Genomic DNA, 26,255 nt, shown 5'->3' on the forward strand with positions numbered 1-26,255 from the left:
TCTTGTGGAGGGAGAGGCCATGACTGAGGTACTGAATGAGTACTTTGTATCTGTCTTCACAAAAGAAGAAAATTAAGTTAATATTGGAGTATAAGGGAAGGGTGTGGAGATTTTGGACAGCATAAAAATAGATAGAAATTTGCTGCTAAATAGGTTGGCATCACTCAAAGCAGCAAAGCCTAGAGGTCACTGTCTCAGAATAAGGGGCCAGCCATTTAGGACTGAGATGAGATGAAATTTCTTCACTCAAAGCACTGTGATTTTTTTTTGATGAAGGGAAAGCAATGAATGACAAAATGCCACATAAAAGGCTGGTTAACAAAATTGAGACTCATGGAATAGGAGGGCCAGTGTCAGCTTGGATAAAAAATTGGCTTAAAGTTATAAGACAGCAAGCCGTGCTAAATGGTTATTTTTCAGATTGGCGGATGGTAGTGGTGTTCCCCAAGGGTCAGTGCTGTGATCACTGTTTTTTTAAAATATATACATAAGTGACTTGGATATTGGAATACTGAGTAAAATTTCAAAATGTGCCGCTGATACCAAACTAGGAGGTGTGACAGACAGTGAGGATGATACCAATCAACTACAACAGAACATAGAATGGGCAGACAAGTGGCAGATGGAATTTAATGCAGAGAAATATGAGGTGATGTGTTTTGGTAAAAGGAATAGGGAGAGGCCATACAGACTAAATGGTACATTTCTAAAGAGCGTACAGGGACAGAGGGACCTGGGGGCTCATGTGCGTAGAACTTTGAAGGTGGCAGGACATATTGAGAGAATGGTTAGAAAAGCGTATGGGGTCTTGGGCTTCAAAAATAGAGGTATTGAGTACAAAAGCAAGGAGTTTTGCTGAACCTTTATAAAGCTCTGGTTAGGCCACATCTAGAGTATTGTGGCCAGCTCACACTTCAGGAAGGATATGAGGGTCCTTGAGAGGGTGCAGAGGAGATTTACCCGAATGGTTCCAGGGATGAAGAATTTTATTTACAAGGTTAGATTGGAGAAGCTGGGGGTGTTCTCCTTGGAGATTTGATGGAGATGTACAAGATTGTGACAGGTTTGGCTAGGGCAGACAATGAAAAACTGTTCCCATTAGAAGGGACGAATTGCCTACTCCTGCTCCTATTTCTTATGACAAGTCATCCAGTCTGGATGGGAAACATTCTAAGTTGCTGAGGGAAGCTAGGGTGGATATAGCAAAAGCTCTGACCACAATCTTTCAATCTTCCTTGGATATTGGTGTTCTGCCAGAATCATATTACACCCTTTCTCAAAAGATAGAGAGGGATAAACCTGGTAACTACAGGCCAAGCATTCTGATGTCAGTATTGGGGAAACTACTGGAGACCATTTCAATGAGAAAATTAATACCCACTTGGAGAAGTATGTGAAAATAAGGGACAGCCAGCACAGATTGTTAAAGGCAAATTGTGTCTGACTGAACTGATTTTTTGAAGTAATGGAGGGCTGATCATTTGATAAAGTACCTCATAACAGACTTATTCAGAAAATAGAAGGACATCAGATTAAAATGACGGTAGGTACAAAATTGATTAAGGGATAGAGAGAAAGTTGTGATGAATGGATGTTTTTTGGATTGGACAGAAATATGCAGTGGGGTTCCCCGGCGCCAGTATTAGGACTATTGCTTTTCTTGTTTTCTATGAACTATCTGGACTTGGGTTTGCAGATGCTACAAAACTTCATTACATAGTGAATAGTGAGCAGGATAGTAGCAGACAGACTGCTGAAATAGGTAGGCACAGGGCAGTTGCAGTTTAATGCGATAAATGTAAAGTGATAACTCTTCAGGAGAAACAACAAGGAGAGGCAACATAATCTGATTCTGAAATATGTCTATAGCAAAGTGAATGAAAAAGATTCTGTTTAAAGTTGATGCTACTATTCAGTGCATCAGAACATTAGAACATAAGAAATAGGAGCGGGAGTAGGCCATTCAGCTGCTCGAGCCTGCTCTGCCATTCAGTATAATCATAGCTGATCTGTTCATGGCCTCAACTCCACTTTCCTGCCTGCTCCCCACAGCTCTTGACTCCCCTATAGATCAAAAATCTGTCTAACTCAGCCTTGAATATATCCAATGACCCAGCCTCCACTGCTCTCTGGAGAAGAGAATTTGAAGATTAACAACCCCTGAGAGAAGAAATTCCTCCTCATATCCATCTTAAAAGGGAACCCCTTAATTTGAAACTGTCCCCCCGAGTTCTAGACTCTCCCACAAGGGGAAACATCTTCTCAGTATCCACCCTGTCAAACCCCATCAAAACCTTATATGTTTCAATAAGATCACCGCTCATTCTTCTCAACTCCAATGAGTATAGGCCCAACTTGCTCAACCTTTCCTCAAAAGACAACCCCTTCATCTTGGGAATCAGCCTAGTGAACCTTTTCTGAACTGCCTCCAATGCAAGTATATCCCTCCTTAAATAAGGTGACCAAAATTGTACACAGTACTCCAGGTGTGGTCTTACCAATGCCCTGGACAGTTGTAGCAAGGTTTCCCTACTTTTATACTCCTTCTCCTTTGCAATAAATGCTAACATTCCATTTGTCTTCCTAATTACTTGCTGTAGCTGCATGCTAACTTTTTGTGATTCAGCTCCAAGGACACCCAGATTGCTCTGTACAGCAACATTCTGCATTCTCTCTCCATTTAAATAATATTCTGCTTTTCTATTCTTCCTGCCAAAGTGAACAACCTCACATTTTTCCACATTATACTCCATCTGCCAATTTTTTGCCCACTCACCTATCTATATCCCTTTGCAGACCCTTTGTGTCCTCCTCACAACTTGCTTTCCTACCTGTCTTTGTATGGTCTGCAAATTTAGCTACAATACACTCTGTCCCTTCATCCAAGTCATTAAAATAGTTCATAAAGAGTTGAAGTCCCTGCACTGATACCTGTGGCACTCCACTAGTTACAGTTTGCCAATCTAAAAATGACCCATTCATCCCAACTCTTGGTTTCTTGTTGGTTAGCCAATCCTCTATCCGTGCTAATACATCACCCCCAGGCGCTGCTTCACAAACCACTGACCACCTCTCGGCGCTTACCCATTGTCTCTCGAGATAAGGAGGCCAAAGAAGAAGAATTATGAGTTTATTGAAAAAAAAGAAAGACTTGCATTTGCATAGCACATTTCAGGACCACCAGGTGACTCAAAGCGCTTTACAACCAATGAAGTACTTTTTGAATTGTAGTCACTGTTGTAATGCAGGAAACGAGGCAGCCAGTAAACACACAGCAAACTCCCACAAACAGCAATGTGATAACAATCCGCTTTTGTGATGCTGATTGGCCAGGACATTGGGGATAACTCCCCTCCACTTCTTGGAAATAGTGCCATGGGATCTTTTACATCCATCCAAGCAGGCAGATGGGGCTCTCGGTTTAACCTCTCATCTGAAAGACATTGGGCTGCATTTTGCCAGCCCCTCGATGCTGTGGGTCATGGCGGGGAGGTCAGTAAAATGCTCGCGGGAGCGGCCTGCCTCGACCCATGACGCCGAGAAGGCTCCATGGATGATAGCGGCGGTGGCAAGGCCTCGGTACGGCCCACCCACCACTTGGCAGTGGGGCCTTCATTAAAACATTTAAATGAGCAGTAAAAGAATCGAAATTAACTTACCTGCCGATGGCAGCCATCCCATACCAATTTTACGGCCAACCAGCCGCGACTCATGTACCTTCGGAACTCCAATGGAATTCCGAGGTGAGACACTGGTGGGGAGGGGGGAGGAATAAAATTATCAGGGCGGGAGGGGTGGGGGAGCGGGGAAAACATTTTTTATTGGCTGTGGGGATGGTGGGAAGGGGTTGAAGGGCAAATGTGAGAAGGTTGGGGGGGAAAGTTCGGGTCGGGAAGAAAATAAGTTTTCTAAATCTAGGGCAATGTAAAGACCATTGCGGGGAGTGGGAAAGGGCTTCCATCTTCTAATTACTTATTAAAAGCAAATGAAATCTAAAATCGCTTTAAAAATGTAAATTTTTGCTAAGGACTTGAAGCCCTATAAAAATGGCGCTGGCGCCTGCACAGTGGCACTGGATGCCATTGCCGGGGAAACGGTGGCCACCCACTCCATGTCACTGGGGGCGGCTGCTCCCTCCCCTCCATTTAAATCAGCCCCTGTGCATAATATCGTGGGGTTTGTGCGGCGGCACGACACGCTGATAAAATTCAGTCTGATTGTGTTATAAAGAAATGTGTATGAGGAGAATTCATCTTCCTCAGCAATTTGTTATGATCTGGAAAACATTGAAGCAGATTCAATAATAACTCTCAAACGAGAATTGGATATATGCTTGAAAAGAAAAATAATTGCAGGGCTCTGGGGAAAAGAACAGGGAGTGGAACTAATTGGATAGTTCTTTCAAAGAGCTGGCGTGGGCACGATGGATCAAATGACCACCTCCTGGGCTGTATATTTGTTTGTTTTAGTCAGTGTTATAATGCAACAGTATTAGAGATCTACATACAACAGTAATGTCCAATCATTTGTGCCAATTCTACTCATTAAAAATATTGGGGTCTCCCATTTAGATTGTAAGGACAAATATCGACTGGAAATACTAAAGTTCGAGTACTTTAGATGGGTCAGTTTTTGTCCAGTGTGTGCAGGAGGGTTTTCTGACACAGTATGTAGACAGGCCAACCAGGGGCGATGCCACATTGGATTTGGTACTGGGAAATGAACCCGGCCAGGTGTTCGATTTAGATGTAGGTGAGCACTTTGGCGATAGTGATCACAATTCGGTTAGGTTTACCTTAGCGATGGGCAGGGACAGGTATATACCGCAGGGCAAGAATTATAGCTGGGGGAAAGGAAATTATGATGCGATTAGGCAAGATTTAGGATGCGTAGGATGGGGAAGGAAACTGCAGGGGATGTGAACAATTGAAATGTGGAGCTTATTCAAGGAGCAGCGACTGTGTGTCCTTGATAAGTATGTACCTGTGAGGCAGGGAGCAAGTTGTCGAGCGAGGGAGCCGTGGTTTACTAAAGAAGTTGAAGCGCTTGTCAAGAGGAAGAAGGCGGCTTATGTTAGGATGAGACGTGAAGGCTCAGTTAGGGCGCTTGAGAGCTACAAGCTAGCCAGGAAGGATCTAAAGGGAGAGCTAAGAAGAGCAAGGAGAGGACACGAGAAGTCATTGGTGGATAGGATCAGGGAAAACCCTAAGGCTTTCTATAGGTATATCAGGAATAAAAGAATGACTAGAGTTAGATTAGGGCCAATCAAGGATAGTAGTGGGAAGTTGTGTGTGGAATCAGAGGAGATAGGGGAAGTGTTAAATGAATATTTTGCGTCAGTACTTACAGTAGAGAAAGAAAATGTTGTTGAGAATACTGAGATTCAGGCTACTAGGCGAGATGGGATTGAGGTTCACAAGGAGGAGGTGTTATCAATTTTGGAAAGTGTGAAAATAGATAAGTCCCCTGGGCCAGATGGGATTTATCCTAGGATTCTCTGGGAAGCTAGGGAGGAGATTGCAGAGCCTTTGACCTTGATCTTTATGTTGTCATTGTCGACAGGAATAGTGCCGGAAGACTGGAGGATAGCAAATGTTGTCCCCTTGTTCAAGAAGGGGAGTAGAGACAGCCCTGGTAATTATAGACCTGTGAGCCTAACTTCGGTTGTGGGTAAAATGTTGGAAAAGGTTATAAGAGACAGGATTTATAATCATCTTGAAAAGAATAGGTTCATTAGAGATAGTCGGCACGGTTTTGTGACGGGTAGGTCGTGCCTCACAAACCTTATTGAGTTTTTCGAGAAGGTGACCAAACAGGTGGATGAGGGTAAAGCAGTGGATGTGGTGTATATGGATTTCAGTAAGACGTTTGATAAGGTTCCCCATGGTAGGCTATTGCAGAAAATACGGAAGTATGGGGTTGAAGGTGATTTAGAGCTTTGGATCAGAAATTGGCTAGCTGAAAGAAGACAGAGGGTGGTGGTTGATGGCAAATGTTCATCCTGGAGTTTAGTTACTAGTGGTGTACCGCAAGGATCTGTTTTGGGGCCACTGCTGTTTGTCATTTTTATAAATGACCTGGAAGAGGGTGCAGAGGGGTGGGTTAGTAAATTTGCAGATGACACTAAGGTCGGTTGAGTTGTGGATAGTGCCGAAGGATGTTGTAGGGTACAGAGGGACATAGATAGGCTGCAGAGCTGGGCTGAGAGATGGCAAATGGAGTTTAATGCGGAAAAGTGTGAGGTGATTCACTTTGGAAGGAGTAACAGCAATGCAGAGTACTGGGCTAATGGGAAGATTCTTGGTAGTGTAGATGAACAGAGAGATCTTGGTGTCCAGGTGCATAAATCCCTGAAAGTTGCTACCCAGGTTAATAGGGCTGTTAAGAAGGCATATGGTGTGTTAGCTTTTATTAGTAGGGGGATCGAGTTTCGGAGCCACGAGGTCATGCTGCAGCTGTACAAAACTCTGGTGAGACCGCACCTGGAGTATTGCGTGCAGTTCTGGTCACCGCATTATAGGAAGGATGTGGAAGCTATGGAAAGGGTGCAGAGGAGATTTACTAGGATGTTGCCTGGTATGGAGGGAAGGTCTTACGAGGAAAGGCTGAGGGACTTGAGGTTGTTTTCGTTGGAGAGAAGGAGGAGGAGAGGTGACTTAATAGAGACATATAAGATAATCAGAGGGTTAGATAGGGTGGATAGTGAGCGTCTTTTTCCTCGGATGGTGATGGCAAACACGAGGGGACATAGCTTCAAGTTGAGGGGTGATAGATATAGGACAGATGTCAGAGGTAGTTTCTTTACTCAGAGAGTAGTAGGGGCGTGGAACGCCCTGCCTGCAGCAGTAGTAGATTCGCCAACTTTAAGGGCATTTAAGTGGTCATTGGATAGACATATGGAGGAAAATGGAATAGTGTAGGTCAGATGGTTCCACAGGTCGGCGCAACATCGAGGGCCAAAGGGCCTGTACTGCGCTGGAATGTTCTAATTCTAATTCTAATTCTAATTTCAATGGTTAGCTTATTATATGCCTGAGCTTTTCCTGCAGTAACCATATTAATTTAAAATTAATAGCAGAAAATCATCAAGTACGCACATACCCTCCATAAAACCCATTCCATGTTGCACCTCTACTTATATTTTTGTTCTCAACAAGTATGAAGGAGGCAGAAGAGAGTGATCCGAAATTTCTCTTGGGAAAAGTCCAGTTTCCGCCTTGCTATAGCTGGGTTTGATGACCACTGTGCTTGTGCTGGTATCCTAAAATGTCAAATTCTGCACAGTGGGATCTTCTCTGGTGTTAACAGGTTAGTTAATCAGGCAAAGGGACAGAAAACTCATGTGGGGTGTGATTTATTGTCAGAATTCCTGAAATATAATCTTCTTGTTACTAGGATCATTTCAAACAAAAATAGAAAGAGCTTTGTTAAAGGTTGAGCTGCAATTTATTGTTCATCTTTATAATGGATAATTTCAGTAGTGTGATAGAAAAAACACTGTCTTTTCAAGTCAATCTTTAATATCCTTCTGTATATTTTACCTTTGGCAGGACTGTAAAAAACTTAAGGGCCAGATTTTATTAGTGATACCTTGCAGGTAAATTGCAATTGATGTTATGGTCTGCAGTCCCATCGTAACAGAGCTGGCAAACCATTTACTGTCGCTGATCAGTTGTCTTGGTGAGGGCATGGGATGTTTATACTGTGCTCCTGTTGAGGGGAAGGACTGGTATAAGTGCAGACCTGCAGGTGAATTTACAGCAGTGCATAAATCCCTGCCTCACTCTGCCAGTGAAAAAAAAATTGTTAGGAAATAAATTGACTTGCACAATTTTGAACCAAATGAGACATGGTTTCCAATGTGGGGCATCTTTCTCTTTTGCCCTTGCCATCTGACCTGGGATGAAAGGTTTACATATCCCGTTAATGTCAGGCTGTTTGACTCTTCTGCACGGAGAACGGAATGGTTCCAGATAAACTGAACATTAATTCACTTGGCTGTTCTGTACTTAGTGCCACGGTGCATGTAAATCCATTTTCTCCACAGTATTATTGTAATTAATAAAATGTTGGCCTGTTAGTTTGCAGATTTTAAGTGCTTGTATCATTGAAACGTACAATGAAAAGGTTTTTGATTTGCTCACTGTCAGTGGCATCTTCATCAGATCTCACTTTCTTTTTCATTGCTCCATCTTTTCTCCTCACTGCATTGCTCCCCATTCATCATGTCTGTGCAGCGAGTTCCTTATGCTGCCCAGAGCAAAACGAGGAAGGAGTGCAGAGTGCCTGCATACAGCCAGGTAAATATAGCAGCTCAACAGCATTCAAGACACCTTTCTCATTCTGTAAGTGAAGGTAATCTGTGAATGATTTTTTTTTGTCTAGTGTTGTTGATGTAACAGTGGTTTTCAGTTGCACAAAATGTATGAGCTCATTGATAGACATCTTGATGTGTTATAAAAACAGCTACACTTTGTGTTTTGCTGTCTTGTCTTTCGTCTTTGTGGTGAATAATACTGAGCTGTAATCATTTTCATAGTTTGTATTTGGTGTGCTCTGCAGATTTTTGACAATACTACTAAGATATAAATTAAATTTACTGAAGCAAAATTTGAGCTAGAGCTGTTAGTTTATCACAACATGTACCTGTGTTTACATTACCTATTATTGTTTCACGTTAGATGTTAGATCTACTCAAATAACCCTTCATTGAAAAACACTGCAATGTAAACACACTGCACATTACTATGTCATCTTGTATTTAATGATGATGTCTTCATTAACACAAAACCTATATTCCAGCCTTGCTGAAAACTGCATTTATGTTTAACTCACAAAAATGATGTTATGGAAAGGGGCTGCTGGTCTCAAAGTATTTTTATTGAGAAAGTAATCACTTTTCTCTGAACTGTATTCCTGTGAAAGCATCCACAAGCAGTTGAACCATGTAGCTTTTTCTAAAATGTGCAGAAAGGAATGAGATTTTCAGCCCTTGTTATGGACCAAATCTACTATAAGCATCATTTATGAGCAAGCTCCTAGCACTGACATTTGACATTGGTTCTCTCTTTTGGGTCTGGCCAGGCTGAATTGAGTTCGTAGTTCACCTGTACAAACTAGCAATGCACTTACAACATTGCTGGCCTGTTTGGACCTTTTCTGAACATCATGGAAGGTCCTGGCCAGCAAATGTGACTTTGCAAGAACAGTATGCTAAGTTGCATTTAGGGATTGGTCATTATTTGTTCTAGAAGGTAGTTTTTATGGTTATGTTTCGATATGAAGTCAGGATAATAGGTTTTAATTCCCAAATTAATGAAGCTGCTCAAGCAGTCGAGCCCTAAAATTCTATGGGTGTTAAATTTGGACTCTCACATTATCTAGTGGGAATCCAACAGAATGCTCAGAAAAGACCTGAGATACAGTGTAACCCAGTTCTCTCAAGGGTATTCGCTGATGGTTTTGTGTGAGTTGCACAGCCTCCGACTTGAGTTATGGCAGGAGGACAGGAGAGCCTTTATTTCAGGCCCGAAGTTTCTCAACAAGATTGTCTGAAAGCCATTGAAACTGCTTTCCTTATCATTTGAGATGATAGCTGGGTCATTATCATGTTTCAACACTTCTAATGGGCATTCACACATGATGTGTTTGGAGAAGCTGCATTCGTTTGAGCTCAACATGGGATTGTCCAGCAGCAGTCCAATCCTTGGGGGTCTGGGGGTAGTCAGTCTGGTGAGCATATGCTGGCCATATCCTGAACACAGAGAACTGGGGAAGAAATGTCCAGAAATCTAACCTCTGCATTCCTGTCCAGCATACGATCTGCAGAAGGTAATCAGTGAGAACTGGTATGGCAGTCAGACCCAGAGAGAAAGAAAGTTTCTGGTGGGTGCAGGATGGGAAATGACCAGTAGAGCATTGGAATAGTCAAATCCAAAGGTGACAGAAACATATCTGATGATTTCAGTGGCAGATGATCTTAGGCAGGAGTGAGGAGAGCAATGTTCCAGAGGTGAATGTAGAAGCAGTCTTTGTTAGAGAGGATGTAACGTCAGAAGCTCAGCTCTGGATCGAACAACATGCAAGTTCTGTCTCGTTCAGCTTGTGGCCAAATTGCAGATTATCCAAAATTGGATGTTGGACAAGCAGTCTGACAGCACAGATAGAAAGGTAGGTATAAGAGTAGAGCATTCAGCCCCTTGACCCTGTTCTGTCACTCAATGAGATCATGGCTCACGTGCCAGCTCACACAATATACCCTTTGCTCCATATCCCATAAATTAACAAAAATCTACCCAACACTGACTTAAAATTGTGAAAGGGAATTTCAAACTTCTACCACACTTAATGTATAGAAGTATTTCTTAATTTCTTAACTCCTGAAAGACCTGCCTCTAATTTTTAGTTTATACCTCCTAGTCCTAGACTCTCCAATCAGCAGAAATGCTTTCTCTCTCTCTACCCTATCTCTTCTTAATGTCTTGAAAACTTTGATCAAATCATCATTTAATCTCTAAATGCCAGGGAATACAACCCTAGTTTGTGTAATCACTCCTTGTAATTTCACCCTTGGAGTCCAGGTGTCATTCTGGTAAACCCTCACTACACTCCCTCCAAGGCCAATATACCCTTCCTAAGGTGTGCTTCCCTGAACTGCTCACAGTTCTCCAGGTCTGGTATAACTAGGGATTTGTAAAGTTGAAGCATGACTTCTTCCCCCTTGCATTCCATTAGCCTGTTTGAATATTTTCTGTACCTGTTCATGAATGACATTTTGATGATCTGTGTACCGGGACCCCCAAGTCTCTTTGGACCTCCACTGTTTCTAGTTTTTCACCAGTTAGAAAGTTCTATCTTTTTAGGTCCAAAGTGGATGACGTCACATTTGCCTGCATTGAAGTTCATTTGCCACAATTTTTCCCATTCACTTAATCTATCGCTATCTTTTTATAATGTTATTTTTTTTTTATGTTTCCACCTACACAGTTTGCAATGCCATCGATATTTGTGTCATCAGCAAACTTGGATATGTGGCTTTCTGTCGCATCATCTAATGAATACAGTGAAGAGTTGAGGCCCTTTGCGGGACACTATCATTCTGCCCATTATTCCTACTCTCTGTCTCCTGCCGCTCAGCTAACTTCCTAACCAGGACAATAATTTACCTTCAATTCCATGAGCTTCAACTTTAGCCAGTAGTGTCTTATGAGGGACTTTATCAAATGTCTTCTGGAAGTTCATTTAAATAACATCCATAGTCATTCCCCTGTCCACCTCTTCAAAAAATTCAATCAGGTTTGTCAGGCACAGCGTACCTTTTACAAATCCATGCTGGATCTCTCTGATCAGCTGAAAGTTTTCAAGGTGTTTCGTCACCCAATCTTTAATTATAGACTCCAGTAATTTCTTGACAACAGATGTTAGGCTAACTGATCTATAATTCTCTGGTTTCCCTCTCTCATCTTTATTAAATAGTGGAGTAACATGCACAATTTTCCAATCTAAAGGAATGTTTCCCAAATCAAGAGAACTTTGGAAGATTATAGTTTGGGCATCTCACCTACTTCCTTTAAAATCCCAGGATAGAAACCATCCAGTCCTGAGGATTTATGACTCCTTTGCGCCATTATTTTCTTTGTTACTCTTATTTTGTTTGTGTTAATTTTATTGAGTGCCTGTCCCTGATTCAACATCAGTTTCCTTGGGATGGTCAGCACATTGACCTCTTCCTCTATTGTGGTGGAGGGGTCAAGAGTAGGGTGGAGCCTGGGTGTCATCAGCAGTCATGACTGCAGGTTTGCAAATGACATTGCCAAGGGATAAGTGATAGATGAGAAACAAGAGCCAAAGGTAGATCCTTGGGGACTGAAAATGATGATGCATGTTTTAGAAGAGAAGCATTTTGTAGAAATGTTTTGACTATGGTTGGTTGATAAGAGTGGAAGCAAACAAGGGCAGTCCCTCTAAACTGGACAATTGAGGAGAAGCTTTGGAGGAGGTGGTCAACATGTCAAAGGCTACACAAAATGCAATGTCAACAACAACAATAACTTGTATTTATATTGCACCTTTAAGGTAGGAAAATGTCCCAGGGCTCTTCACAGGAGCGTTATCATACAAAGTCTGACACCAAGCCAAATAAGAAGACGACCAAAACCTTGGTCAAATAGGTTTTAAGGAGCATCTTAAAGGATGAGAGAGAGGTAGAAAGGTGTAGGGTGGGTACTCCAGAGCTTAGGGCCTAGGCTGCTGAAGACACAGCCACCAACCAATGGTGGAAAGATTAAAATCAGGGATGCTCAAGAGGTAAGGGTTCGAGGAGTGCAGATATCTTGGAAGATAGTGGGGCTGAAGGAGATTACAGAAATAGGAAGGGGTGAGGCCATGGAGGGATCTGAAAACAAGAATAAGAATTTTAAAATCGAGGTATTGTTTAACGGAGGGCCAGTGCAGGCTAGCAAGCACACGGGTGATAGAATTAGAATTAGAACATTACAGCGCAGTACAGGCCCTTCGGCCCTCGATGTTGCACCGATCATCTGACCTACACTATTCCATTTTCATCCATATGTCTATCCAATGACCACTTAAATGCCCTTAAAGTTGGCGAGTCTACTACTGTTGCAGGCAGGGCGTTCCACGCCCCTACTACTCTCTGCGTAAAGAAACTACCTCTGACATCTGTCCTATATCTTTCACCCCTCAACTTAAAGCTATGTCCCCTCGTGTTTGCCATCATCATCCGAGGAAAAAGACTCTCACTATCCACCCTATCTAACCCTCTGATTATGTTGTATGTCTCTATTAAGTCACCTCTCCTCCTCCTTCTCTCTAACGAAAACAACCCCAAGTCCCTCAGCCTTTCCTCGTAAGACCTTCCTTCCATACCAGGCAACATCCGAGTAAATCTCCTCTGCACCCTTTCCAAAGCTTCCACATCCTTCCTATAATGCGGTGACCAGAACTGCACGCAATACTCAAGGTGCGGCCTCACCAGAGTTTTGTACAGCTGCATCATGACCTCGTGGCTCCGAAACTCGATCCCCCGAAACTCGATCCCCCTACTAATAAAAGCTAACACACCATATGCCTTCTTAACAGCCCTATTAACCTGGGTAGCAACTTTCAGGGATTCATGTACCTGGACACCAAGATCTCTCTGCTCATCTACACGACCAAGAATCTTCCCATTAGCCCAGTACTCTACATTGCTGTTACTCCTTCCAAAGTGAATCACCTCACACTTCTCCGCATTAAACTCCATTTGCCATCTCTCAGCCCAGCTCTGCAGCCTATCTATGTCCCTCTGTACCCTACAACACCCTTCGACACTATCCACAACTCCACCGACCTTCGTGTCATCCGCAAATTTACTAACCCACCCTTCTACACCTTCATCCAGGTCATTCAGAAAAAAGACAAACAGCAGTGGCCCCAAAACAGAACCTTGCGGTACACCACTAGTAACTAAACTCCAGGATGAACATTTGCCATCAACCACCACCCTCTGTCTTCTTTCAGCTAGCCAATTTCTGATCCAAAGCTCTAAATCACCTTCAACCCCATACTTCCGTATTTTCTGCAATAGCCTACCGTGGGGAACCTTATCAAACGCCTTACTGAAATCCATATACACCACATCTACAGCTTTACCCTCATCCACCTGTTTGGTCACCTTCTCAAAAAACTCAATAAGGTTTGTGAGGCACGACCGACCTTTCACAAAACCGTGCTGACTATCGCAAATGAACTTATTCTTTTCAAGATGATTATAAATCCTATCTCTTATAACCCTTTCCAACATTTTACCCACAACCGAAGTAAGGCTCACAGGTCTATAATTACCAGGGCTGTCTCTACTCCCCTTCTTGAACAAGGGGACAACATTTGCTATCCTCCAGTCTTCCGGCACTATTCCTGTCGACAATGACGACATAAAGATCAACAACAACGGCTCTGCAATCTCCTCCCTGGCTTCCCAGAGAATCCTAGGATAAATCCCATCTGGCCCAGGGGACTTATCTATTTTCACTCTTTCCAAAATTGCTCACACCTCCTCCTTGTGAATCTCAATCCCATCTAGCCTAGTAGGCTGTATCTCAGTAATCTCCTCGGCAACATTTTCTTTCTCTACTGTAAATACTGACGAAAAATATTCATTTAACGCTTCCCCTATCTCCTCTGATTCCGCACACAACTTCCCACTACTATCCTTGATTGGCCCTGTTCTAACTCTTATCATTCTTTTATTCCTGATATACCTATAGAAAGCCTTCGGGTTTTCTTTGATCCTATCCGCCAATGACTTCTCGTGTCCTCTCCTTGCTCTTCTTAGCCCTCCCTTTAGATCCTTCCTGGCTAGCTTGTAACTCTCAAGCGCCCTAACTGAACCTTCACGTCTCATCCTCACATAAGCCGCCCTCTTCCTCTTGACAAGCGCTTCAACTTCTTGAGTAAACCACGGCTCCCTCGCTCGACAACTTCCTCCCTGCCTTACAGGTACATACTTATCAAGGACACGCATTAGCTGCTCCTTGAATAAGCTCCACATTTCGTTTGTGCCCATCCCCTGCAGTTTCCTTCCCCATCCTACACATCCTAAATCTTGCCTAATCGCGTCATAATTTCCTTTCCCCCAGCTATAATTCTTGCCCTGCGGTATATACCTGTCCCTGCCCATCGCTAAGGTAAACCTAACCGAATTGTGATCACTATCGCCAAAGTGCTCACCTACATCTAAATCGAACACCTAGCCGGGTTCATTACCCAGTACCAAATCCAATGTGGCATCGCCCCTGGTTGGCCTGTCCACATACTGTGTCAGAAAACCCTCCTGCACACACTGGACAAAAACAGACCCATCTAAAGTACTCGAACTATAGTATTTCCATTCAATATTTGGAAAGTTAAAGTCCCCCATAACAACTACCCTGTTACTCTCGCTCCTGTCGAGAATCATCTTCGCTATCCTTTCCTCTACATCTCTGGAACTATTCGGAGGTCTATAGAAAACTCCCAACAGGGTGACCTCTCCCCTCCTGTTTCTAACCTCGGCCCATACTACCTCAGTAGACGAGTCCTCAAACGTCCTTTCTGCCGCTGTAATACTTTCCTTGATTAACAATGCCACACCCCCCCCCCCCTCTTTTACCCTCTTCTCTGTTCTTACTGAAACATCTAAATCCCGGAACCTGCAACATCCATTCCTGCCCCTGCTCTACCCATGTCTCTGAAATGGCCACAACATCAGGATCCCAGGTACCAACCCATGCTGCAAGCTCACCCACCTTATTCCGGATGCTCCTGGCGTTGAAGTAGACACACTTTAAACCAAGTTCTTGCTTGCCAGTGCCCTCTTGCGTCCCTGTAACCTTATCCCCTACCTCACTACTCTCAACAGCCTGTACACTGGAACTACAATTTAGGTTCCCATTCCCCTGAACAGGATTGGGTGTGAATTAGGACATGGGCAGCAGAGTTTTGTGTGACAGAGGATAGAAATGGGCAGCTGGCCAAATGTGTGTTGGAAGAGTCAGCTGGCATCAGGGTCAAGAAGGGAAGTTGGTTGGTCAACAGCTCACTGCTAATGGAATCAAGGGAGCAGGTGGTACTTGAGATGAGCTGTGAGTGGGTATGAAGAAAAGCTAAAGAAATAGGGGAGTGAGATTACAACATAGAGTTCACATAAGAGATTTTATTTGTTATTATCCCAGTATTGTAGGACTAGTGTTGGAAAATGAAAGTAAGCTCCTGACTGTAAATGACAGTGGACCACTTATAGGTGAGACTGAGCATGATGAACCTCGGCAAATGTCTCACACTGACCCAAAATTTGTAAAGGTGGATATAAAATCACAAGGCTCTTTAAGGCTTTGCAAAATTTGCCCTGTGAAACATTCCATTAGTTCTGCACCTGTCCAGTCTCTTGTCCCAGTGCCTTCCAGCCCGATCTCTCCTAAATAAATCATTTAGATCTTCCTCATTCAGAATGGGTTCTTCCATGTCTGGTGTGATGTTGAATTGTGCTCTCTTGTATGAGTTTTTGATTACATAAACATAAGAGCAGTGAACAGGTTCATTTGACTTATGGAAGTTGCTTCCTCCAGTTAAGTCTCTCTCGTTCTCTCCCTCATGGCATTACAACGTAATTTGTATACATCTGCTGTTTCAAATTCTAATTTGTTCTCTTTGTACATCCTTGCTAACGTTTCTCTGTCTTGGTACAGTGTTTTTAGATATATCTAATAACCAAGACTCTCCTTTATGTTCAGACATGTCCAGTCCTGTTCCTGAGCTCTTAAGCAACCAGCTCCGACTGTTATGTGAGGTGATGCCACTCTTTCAGAACAGAGTTCAATGCTTGGCAACTCCTTTCCATATATGGAAGCTGTTCTTTCTCAGTAAATGCGCTTGGTTTCTGTGTGAGTCAGATTACCAGTAAATGAAAGGCTTTACCATAAATTGGTGTGCTGGTATTTTTTCATTGTTATTCAGCCATCAAAAATATGGCCACCACAGTTAGACAAATGAACTTTTGAAATCTATGCCAATTACGTGGATTGTACATTCCTTGACAAGTGCTAAAAGTATTGTTATTGAAGTTACATTCTGATTGGTTGGTAGCTTTATTCTTAACAAAGCTTCAACCTCAAGAAAAGCATACTCCAACCCATGTGATCCGGTGACATCACACTCCAACCCGTGTGCTCCTGTGACATCACACTCCAACCCGTGTGTTCCTGTGACTTCACACTCCAACCCGTGTGTTCCTGTGACTTCACACTCCAACCCATGTGCTCCTGCGACTTCACACTCCAACCCGTGTGCTCCTGTGACATCACACTCCAACCCGTGTGTTCCTGTGACTTCACACTCCAACCCATGTGCTCCTGAGACTTCACACTCCAACCCGTGTGCTCCTGTGACATCACACTCCAACCCGTGTGTTCCTGTGACATCACACTCCAACCCACATAGTCTTGTGACATCACACACCACCCGTGTGTTCCTGTGACATCGCACTCCAAGCCGTGTGCTCCTGTGACATCACACTCCAACCTGTATGTTCCTGTGACATCCCACTCCAACCTGTATGTTCCTGTGACATCACACTCCAATCCGTATGTTCCTGTGACATCACACTCCAACCCGTGTGCTCCTGTGACTTCACACTCCAACCCATGTGCTCCTGCGACTTCACACTCCAACCCGTGTGCTCCTGTGACATCACACTCCAACCCGTGTGTTCCTGTGACTTCACACTCCAACCCATGTGCTCCTGAGACTTCACACTCCAACCCGTGTGCTCCTGTGACATCACACTCCAACCCGTGTGTTCCTGTGACATCACACTCCAACCCACATAGTCTTGTGACATCACACACCACCCGTGTGTTCCTGTGACATCACACTCCAACCCGTGTGCTCCTGCGACTTCACACTCCAACCCGTGTGCTCCTGTGACATCGCACTCCAAGCCGTGTGCTCCTGTGACATCACACTCCAACCTGTATGTTCCTGTGACATCCCACTCCAACCTGTATGTTCCTGTGACATCACACTCCAATCCGTGTGTTCCTGTGACATCACACTCCAACCCGTGTGCTCCTGTGACTTCACACTCCAACCCATGTGCTTCTGTGACATCACACTCCAACCCGTGTGCTCCTGTGACTTCACACTCTAACCCGTGTGTTCCTGTGACATCGCACTCCAACCCACGTGTTCCTGTGACATCACTCTCCAACCCGTGTGCACCTGTGACTTCACAATCCAACCCTTGTGCTCCTGTGACATCACACTCCAACCCGTGTGTTCCTGTGACATCACACTCCAACCGGTGTGCTCCTGTGACATCACACTCCAACCGGTGTGCTCCTGTGACTTCATACTCTAACCCGTGTGTGCCTGTGACTTCAAACTCCAACCCGTGTACTCATGTGACATCGGATTCCAGCCCGTGTGCTCCTGTGACATCACATTCCAACCCGTGTGTTCCTGTGACATCAGACTCCAACCCGTGTGCTCCTGTGACATCACACTTCAACACGTGTGCTCCTGTGACATCAGACTCCATCCTGTGTGCTGCTGTTCCCATTCCGATGGAGATATTTCACACTGATCAATGGTCCCATTCCGATGGAGATATTTCACACTGATCAATGTTCCCATTCCGATGGAGATATTTCACACCGATCAATGTTCCCATTCCGATGGAGATATTTCACACTGATCAATGGTCCCATTCCGATGGAGATATTTCACACTGATCAATGTTCCCATTCCGATGGAGATATTTCACACTGATCAATGTTCCCATTCCGATGGAGATATTTCACACTGATCAATGTTCCCATCCGATGGAGATATTTCACACTGAACAATGTTCCCATTCCGATGGAGATATTTCACACTGATCAATGGTCCCATTCCGATGGAGATATTTCACACTGAACAATGTTCCCATTCCGATGGAGATATTTCACACTGATCAATGTTCCCATTCCGATGGAGATATTTCACACTGATCAATGTTCCCATTCCGATGGAGATATTTCACACTGATCAATGTTCCCATTCCGATGGAGATATTTCACACTGATCAATGTTCCCATTCCGATGGAGATATTTCACACTGATCAATGTTCCCATTCCGATGGAGATATTTCACACTGATCAATGTTCCCATTCCGATGGAGATATTTCACACTGATCAATGGTCCCATTCCGATGGAGATATTTCACACTGAACAATGTTCCCATTCCGATGGAGATATTTCACACTGAACAATGTTCCCATTCCGATGGAGATATTTCACACTGATCAATGTTCCCATTCCGATGGAGATATTTCACACTGATCAATGTTCCCTTTCCGATGGAGATATTTCAAACTGATCAATGTTCCCATTCCGATGGAGATATTTCACCGTGATCAATGTTCCCATTCCGATGGAGATATTTCACCGTGATCAATGTTCCCATTCCGATGGAGATATTTCACACTGATCAATGTTCCCATTCCGATGGAGATATTTCACACTGAACAATGTTCCCATTCCGATGGAGATATTTCACACGGATCAATGTTCCCATTCCGATGGAGATATTTCACACTGATCAATGTTCCCATTCCAATGGAGATAACTCACACTGATCAATGTTCCCATTCCGATGGAGATATTTCAAACTGAACAATGTTCCCATTCCGATGGAGATATTTCACACGGATCAATGTTCCCATTCCGATGGAGATATTTCACACTGATTGATGTTCCCATTCCAATGGAGATAACTCACACTGATCAATGTTCCCATTCCGATGGAGATATTTCACCGTGTTCAATGTTCCCATTCCGAAGGAGATATTTCACACTGATCAATGTTTCCATTCCGATGGAGATATTTCACACTGATCAATGTTCCCATTCCGATAGAGATATTTCACCGTGTTCAATGTTCCCATTCCGATGGAGATATTTCACACTGATCAATGTTCCCATTCCGATGGAGATATTTCACAGTGATCACTGTTCCCATTCCGATGGAGATATTTCACACTGAACAATGTTCCCATTCCGATGGAGATATTTCACACTGAACAATGTTCCCATTCCGATGGAGATATTTCACACTGAACAATGTTCCCATTCCGATGGAGATATTTCACCGTGTTCAATGTTCCCATTCCGATGGAGATATTTCACACTGATTGATGTTCCCATTCCAATGGAGATAACTCACACTGATCAATGTACCCATTCCGATGGAGATATTTCACCGTGTTCAATGTTCCCATTCCGATGGAGATATTTCACACTGATCAATGTTCCCATTCCGATGGAGATATTTCACACTGATCAATGTTCCCATTCCGATAGAGATATTTCACACTGATCGATGTTCCCATTCCGATGGAGATATTTCACACTGATCGATGTTCCCATTCCGATGGAGATATTTCACACTGATCAATGTTCCCATTCCGATGGAGATATTTCACACTGAACAATGTTCCCATTCCGATGGAGATATTTCACACTGAACAATGTTCCCATTCCGATGGAGATATTTCACACTGATCAATGTTCCCATTCCGATGGAGATATTTCACACTGAACAATGTTCCCATTCCGATGGAGATATTTCACACTGAACAATGTTCCCATTCCGATGGAGATATTTCACACTGAACAATGTTCCCATTCCGATGGAGATATTTCACACTGATCAATGTTCCCATTCCGATGGAGATATTTCACACTGATCAATGTTCCCATTCCGATGGAGATATTTCACACTGATCAATGTTCCCATTCCGATGGAGATATTTCACACTGAACAATGTTCCCATTCCAATGGAGATATTTCACACTGATCAATGTTCCCATTCCAATGGAGATATTTCACACTGAACAATGTTCCCATTCCGATGGAGATATTTCACACTGATCAATGTTCCCATTCCGATGGAGATATTTCACACTGATTGATGTTCCCATTCCGATGGAGATATTTCACACTGATCAATGTTCCCATTCCGATGGAGATATTTCACACTGATCAATGTTCCCATTCCGATGGAGATATTTCACACTGATTGATGTTCCCATTCCGATGGAGATATTTCACACTGATCAATGTTCCCATTCCGATAGAGATATTTCACACTGATCAATGTTCCCATTCCGATGGAGATATTTCACACTGATCAATGTTCCCTTTCCGATGGAGATATTTCACACTGATCAATGTTCCCATTCCGATGGAGATATTTCACACTGAACAATGTTCCCTTTCCGATGGAGATATTTCACACTGATCGATGTTCCCATTCCGATGGAGATATTTCACACTGATCAATGTTCCCTTTCCGATGGAGATATTTCACACTGATCGATGTTCCCATTCCGATGGAGATATTTCACACTGATTGATGTTCCCATTCCAATGGAGATAACTCACACTGATCAATGTTCCCATTCCGATGGAGATATTTCACACTGATTGATGTTCCCATTCCAATGGAGATAACTCACACTGATCAATGTTCCCATTCCGATGGAGATATTTCACACTGATTGATGTTCCCATTCCAATGGAGATAACTCACACTGATCAATGTTCCCATTCCGATGGAGATATTTCACCGTGTTCAATGTTCCCATTCCGAAGGAGATATTTCACACTGATCAATGTTTCCATTCCGATGGAGATATTTCACACTGATCAATGTTCCCATTCCGATGGAGATATTTCACACTGATCAATGTTCCCATTCCGATGGAGATATTTCACACTGATCAATGTTCCCATTCCGATGGAGATATTTCACACTGATCAATGTTCCCATTCCGATGGAGATATTTCACACTGATCAATGTTCCCATTCCGATGGAGATATTTCACACTGATCAATGTTCCCATTCCGATGGAGATATTTCACACTGATCAATGTTCCCATTCCGATGGAGATATTTCACACTGATCAATGTTCCCATTCCGATGGAGATATTTCACACTGATCAATGTTCCCATTCCGATGGAGATATTTCACACTGATCAATTTCCCATTCCGATGGAGATATTTCACACTGATCAATGTTCCCATTCCGATGGAGATATTTCACACTGATCAATGTTCCCATTCCGATGGAGATATTTCACACTGATCAATGTTCCCATTCCGATGGAGATATTTCACACTGATCAATGTTCCCATTCCGATGGAGATATTTCACACTGATCAATGTTCCCTTTCCGATGGAGATATTTCAAACTGATCAATGTTCCCATTCCGATGGAGATATTTCACACTGATCAATGTTCCCATTCCGATGGAGATATTTCACACTGAACAATGTTCCCATTCCGATGGAGATATTTCACACTGATCAATGTTCCCATTCCGATGGAGATATTTCACACTGATCAATGTTCCCATTCCGATGGAGATATTTCACACTGATCAATGTTCCCATTCCGATGGAGATATTTCACACTGATCAATGTTCCCATTCCGATGGAGATATTTCACACTGATCAATGTTCCCATTCCGATGGAGATATTTCACACTGATCAATGTTCCCATTCCGATGGAGATATTTCACACTGATCAATGTTCCCATTCCGATGGAGATATTTCACACTGATCAATGTTCCCATTCCGATGGAGATATTTCACACTGATCAATGTTCCCATTCCGATGGAGATATTTCACACTGATCAATGTTCCCTTTCCGATGGAGATATTTCAAACTGATCAATGTTCCCATTCCGATGGAGATATTTCACACTGATCAATGTTCCCATTCCGATGGAGATATTTCACACTGATCAATGTTCCCATTCCGATGGAGATATTTCACACTGATCAATCTTCCCATTCCGATGGAGATATTTCACACTGATCAATGTTCCCATTCCGATGGAGATATTTCACACTGATCGATGTTCCCATTCCGATGGAGATATTTCACACTGATCGATGTTCCCATTCCGATGGAGATATTTCAAACTGATCGATGTTCCCATTCCGATGGAGATATTTCACACTGATCAATGTTCCCATTCCGATGGAGATATTTCACACTGAACAATGTTCCCATTCCGATGGAGATATTTCACACTGATCAATGTTCCCATTCCGATGGAGATATTTCACACTGAACAATGTTCCCATTCCGATGGAGATATTTCACACTGAACAATGTTCCCATTCCGATGGAGATATTTCACACTGATCAATGTTCCCATTCCGATGGAGATATTTCACACTGAACAATGTTCCCATTCCGATGGAGATATTTCACACTGAACAATGTTCCCATTCCGATGGAGATATTTCACACTGATCAATGTTCCCATTCCGATGGAGATATTTCACACTGATCAATGTTCCCATTCCGATGGAGATATTTCACACTGATCAATGTTCCCATTCCGATGGAGATATTTCACACTGATCAATGTTCCCATTCCGATGGAGATATTTCACACTGATCAATGTTCCCATTCCGATGGAGATATTTCACACTGAACAATGTTCCCATTCCAATGGAGATATTTCACACTGATCAATGTTCCCATTCCAATGGAGATATTTCACACTGAACAATGTTCCCATTCCGATGGAGATATTTCACACTGATCAATGTTCCCATTCCGATGGAGATATTTCACACTGATTGATGTTCCGATTCCGATGGAGATATTTCACACTGATCAATGTTCCCATTCCGATGGAGATATTTCAAACTGATCAATGTTCCCATTCCGATGGAGATATTTCACACTGATCAATGTTCCCATTCCGATGGAGATATTTCACACTGATCAATGTTCCCTTTCCGATGGAGATATTTCACACTGATCAATGTTCCCATTCCGATGGAGATATTTCACACTGATCAATGTTCCCTTTCCGATGGAGATATTTCACACTGATCGATGTTCCCATTCCGATGGAGATATTTCACACTGATCAATGTTCCCATTCCGATGGAGATATTTCACACTGATCAATGTTCCCATTCCGATGGAGATATTTCACACTGATCAATGTTCCCATTCCGATGGAGATATTTCACACTGATCAATGTTCCCATTCCGATGGAGATATTTCACACTGATCAATGTTCCCATTCCGATGGAGATATTTCACACTGATCAATGTTCCCATTCCGATGGAGATATTTCACACTGATCAATGTTCCCATTCCGATGGAGATATTTCACACTGATCAATGTTCCCATTCCGATGGAGATATTTCACACTGATCAATGTTCCCTTTCCGATGGAGATATTTCAAACTGATCAATGTTCCCATTCCGATGGAGATATTTCACACTGATCAATGTTCCCATTCCGATGGAGATATTTCACACTGATCAATGTTCCCATTCCGATGGAGATATTTCACACTGATCAATGTTCCCATTCCGATGGAGATATTTCACACTGATCAATGTTCCCATTCCGATGGAGATATTTCACACTGATTGATGTTCCCATTCCGATGGAGATATTTCACACTGATCAATGTTCCCATTCCGATGGAGATATTTCACACTGATCAATGTTCCCATTCCGATGGAGATATTTCACACTGATCAATGTTCCCATTCCGATGGAGATATTTCACACTGATCAATGTTCCCATTCCGATGGAGATATTTCACACTGATCAATGTTCCCATTCCGATGGAGATATTTCACACTGATCAATGTTCCCATTCCGATGGAGATATTTCACCGTGATCAATGTTCCCATTCCGATGGAGATATTTCACACTGATCAATGTTCCCATTCCGATGGAGATATTTCACACTGATCAATGTTCCCATTCCGATGGAGATATTTCACACTGATCAATGTTCCCATTCCGATGGAGATATTTCACACTGATCAATGTTCCCATTCCGATGGAGATATTTCACACTGATCAATGTTCCCATTCCGATGGAGATATTTCACACTGATCAATGTTCCCATTCCGATGGAGATATTTCACACTGATCAATGTTCCCATTCCGATGGAGATATTTCACACTGATCAATGTTCCCTTTCCGATGGAGATATTTCAAACTGATCAATGTTCCCATTCCGATGGAGATATTTCACACTGATCAATGTTCCCATTCCGATGGAGATATTTCACACTGATCAATGTTCCCATTCCGATGGAGATATTTCACACTGATCAATCTTCCCATTCCGATGGAGATATTTCACACTGATCAATGTTCCCATTCCGATGGAGATATTTCACACTGATCGATGTTCCCATTCCGATGGAGATATTTCACACTGATCGATGTTCCCATTCCGATGGAGATATTTCAAACTGATCAATGTTCCCATTCCAATGGAGATATTTCACACTGATCAATGTTCCCATTCCGATGGAGATATTTCACACGGATCAATGTTCCCATTCCGATGGAGATATTTCACGCTGAACAATGTTCCCATTCCGATGGAGATATTTGACACTGATCAATGTTCCCATTCCGATGGAGATATTTCACACTGATCAATGTTCCCATTCCGATGGAGATATTTCACACTGAACAATGTTCCCATTCCGATGGAGATATTTCAAACTGAACAATGTTCCCATTCCGATGGAGATATTTCACACTGATCAATGTTCCCATTCCGATGGAGATATTTCAAACTGATCAATGTTCCCATTCCGATGGAGATATTTCACACTGATCAATGTTCCCATTCCGATGGAGATATTTCAAACTGATCAATGTTCCCATTCCGATGGAGATATTTCACACTGATCAATGTTCCCATTCCGATTGAGATATTTCACACTGATCAATGTTCCCATTCCGATGGAGATATTTCAAACTGATCAATGTTCCCATTCCGATGGAGATATTTCACACTGATCAATGTTCCCATTCCGATGGAGATATTTCACACGGATCAATGTTCCCATTCCGATGGAGATATGTCACGCTGAACAATGTTCCCATTCCGATGGAGATATTTCACACTGATCAATGTTCCCATTCCGATGGAGATATTTCACACTGATCAATGTTCCCATTCCGATGGAGATATTTCACGCTGAACAATGTTCCCATTCCGATGGAGATATTTCACGCTGATCAATGTTCCCATTCCGATGGAGATATTTCACACTGATCAATGTTCCCATTCCGATGGAGATATTTCACACCGATCAATGTTCCCATTCCGATGGAGATATTTCACACCGATCAATGTTCCCATTCCGATGGAGATATTTCACACCGATCAATGTTCCCATTCCGATGGAGATATTTCACACCGATCAATGTTCCCATTCCGATGGAGATATTTCACACTGCTCAATGTTCCCATTCCGATGGAGATATTTCAAACTGAACAATGTTCCCATTCCGATGGAGATATTTCACACTGATCAATGTTCCCATTCCGATGGAGATATTTCAAACTGAACAATGTTCCCATTCCGATGGAGATATTTCACACCGATCAATGTTCCCATTCCGATGGAGATATTTCACACTGATCAATGTTCCCATTCCGATGGAGATATTTCACACTGATCAATGTTCCCATTCCGATGGAGATATTTCACACTGATCAATGTTCCCATTCCGATGGAGATATTTCAAACTGATCAATGTTCCCATTCCGATGGAGATATTTCACACTGATCAATGTTCCCATTCCGATGGAGATATTTCACACCGATCAATGTTCCCATTCCGATGGAGATATTTCACA

General features: G+C 42.8%; 1 protein-coding gene across 20 annotated transcripts in view; it reads left to right on the plus strand.

Moving 5' to 3' along the window:
• The window catches only part of LOC137353703 (regulating synaptic membrane exocytosis protein 3-like), a 1,492,914-nt gene that overhangs the window by 1,193,546 nt on the left and 273,113 nt on the right, over positions 1 to 26,255 (plus strand). For 16 of the 20 annotated variants that reach the window (XM_068020069.1, XM_068020075.1, XM_068020096.1 and 13 more), the window contains one exon: positions 8,238 to 8,300. The exons of the other annotated variants lie outside the window; for them this stretch is intronic. In XM_068020069.1, coding sequence (XP_067876170.1) covers positions 8,238 to 8,300 — 63 coding nt within the window. The remainder of the gene's footprint in view (positions 1 to 8,237; positions 8,301 to 26,255) is intronic. 20 annotated transcript variants of the gene reach the window in all.

The sequence above is a fragment of the Heterodontus francisci genome, chromosome 3 (assembly GCF_036365525.1).
Source record: "Heterodontus francisci isolate sHetFra1 chromosome 3, sHetFra1.hap1, whole genome shotgun sequence".
Lineage (NCBI taxonomy): Eukaryota > Metazoa > Chordata > Chondrichthyes > Heterodontiformes > Heterodontidae > Heterodontus > Heterodontus francisci.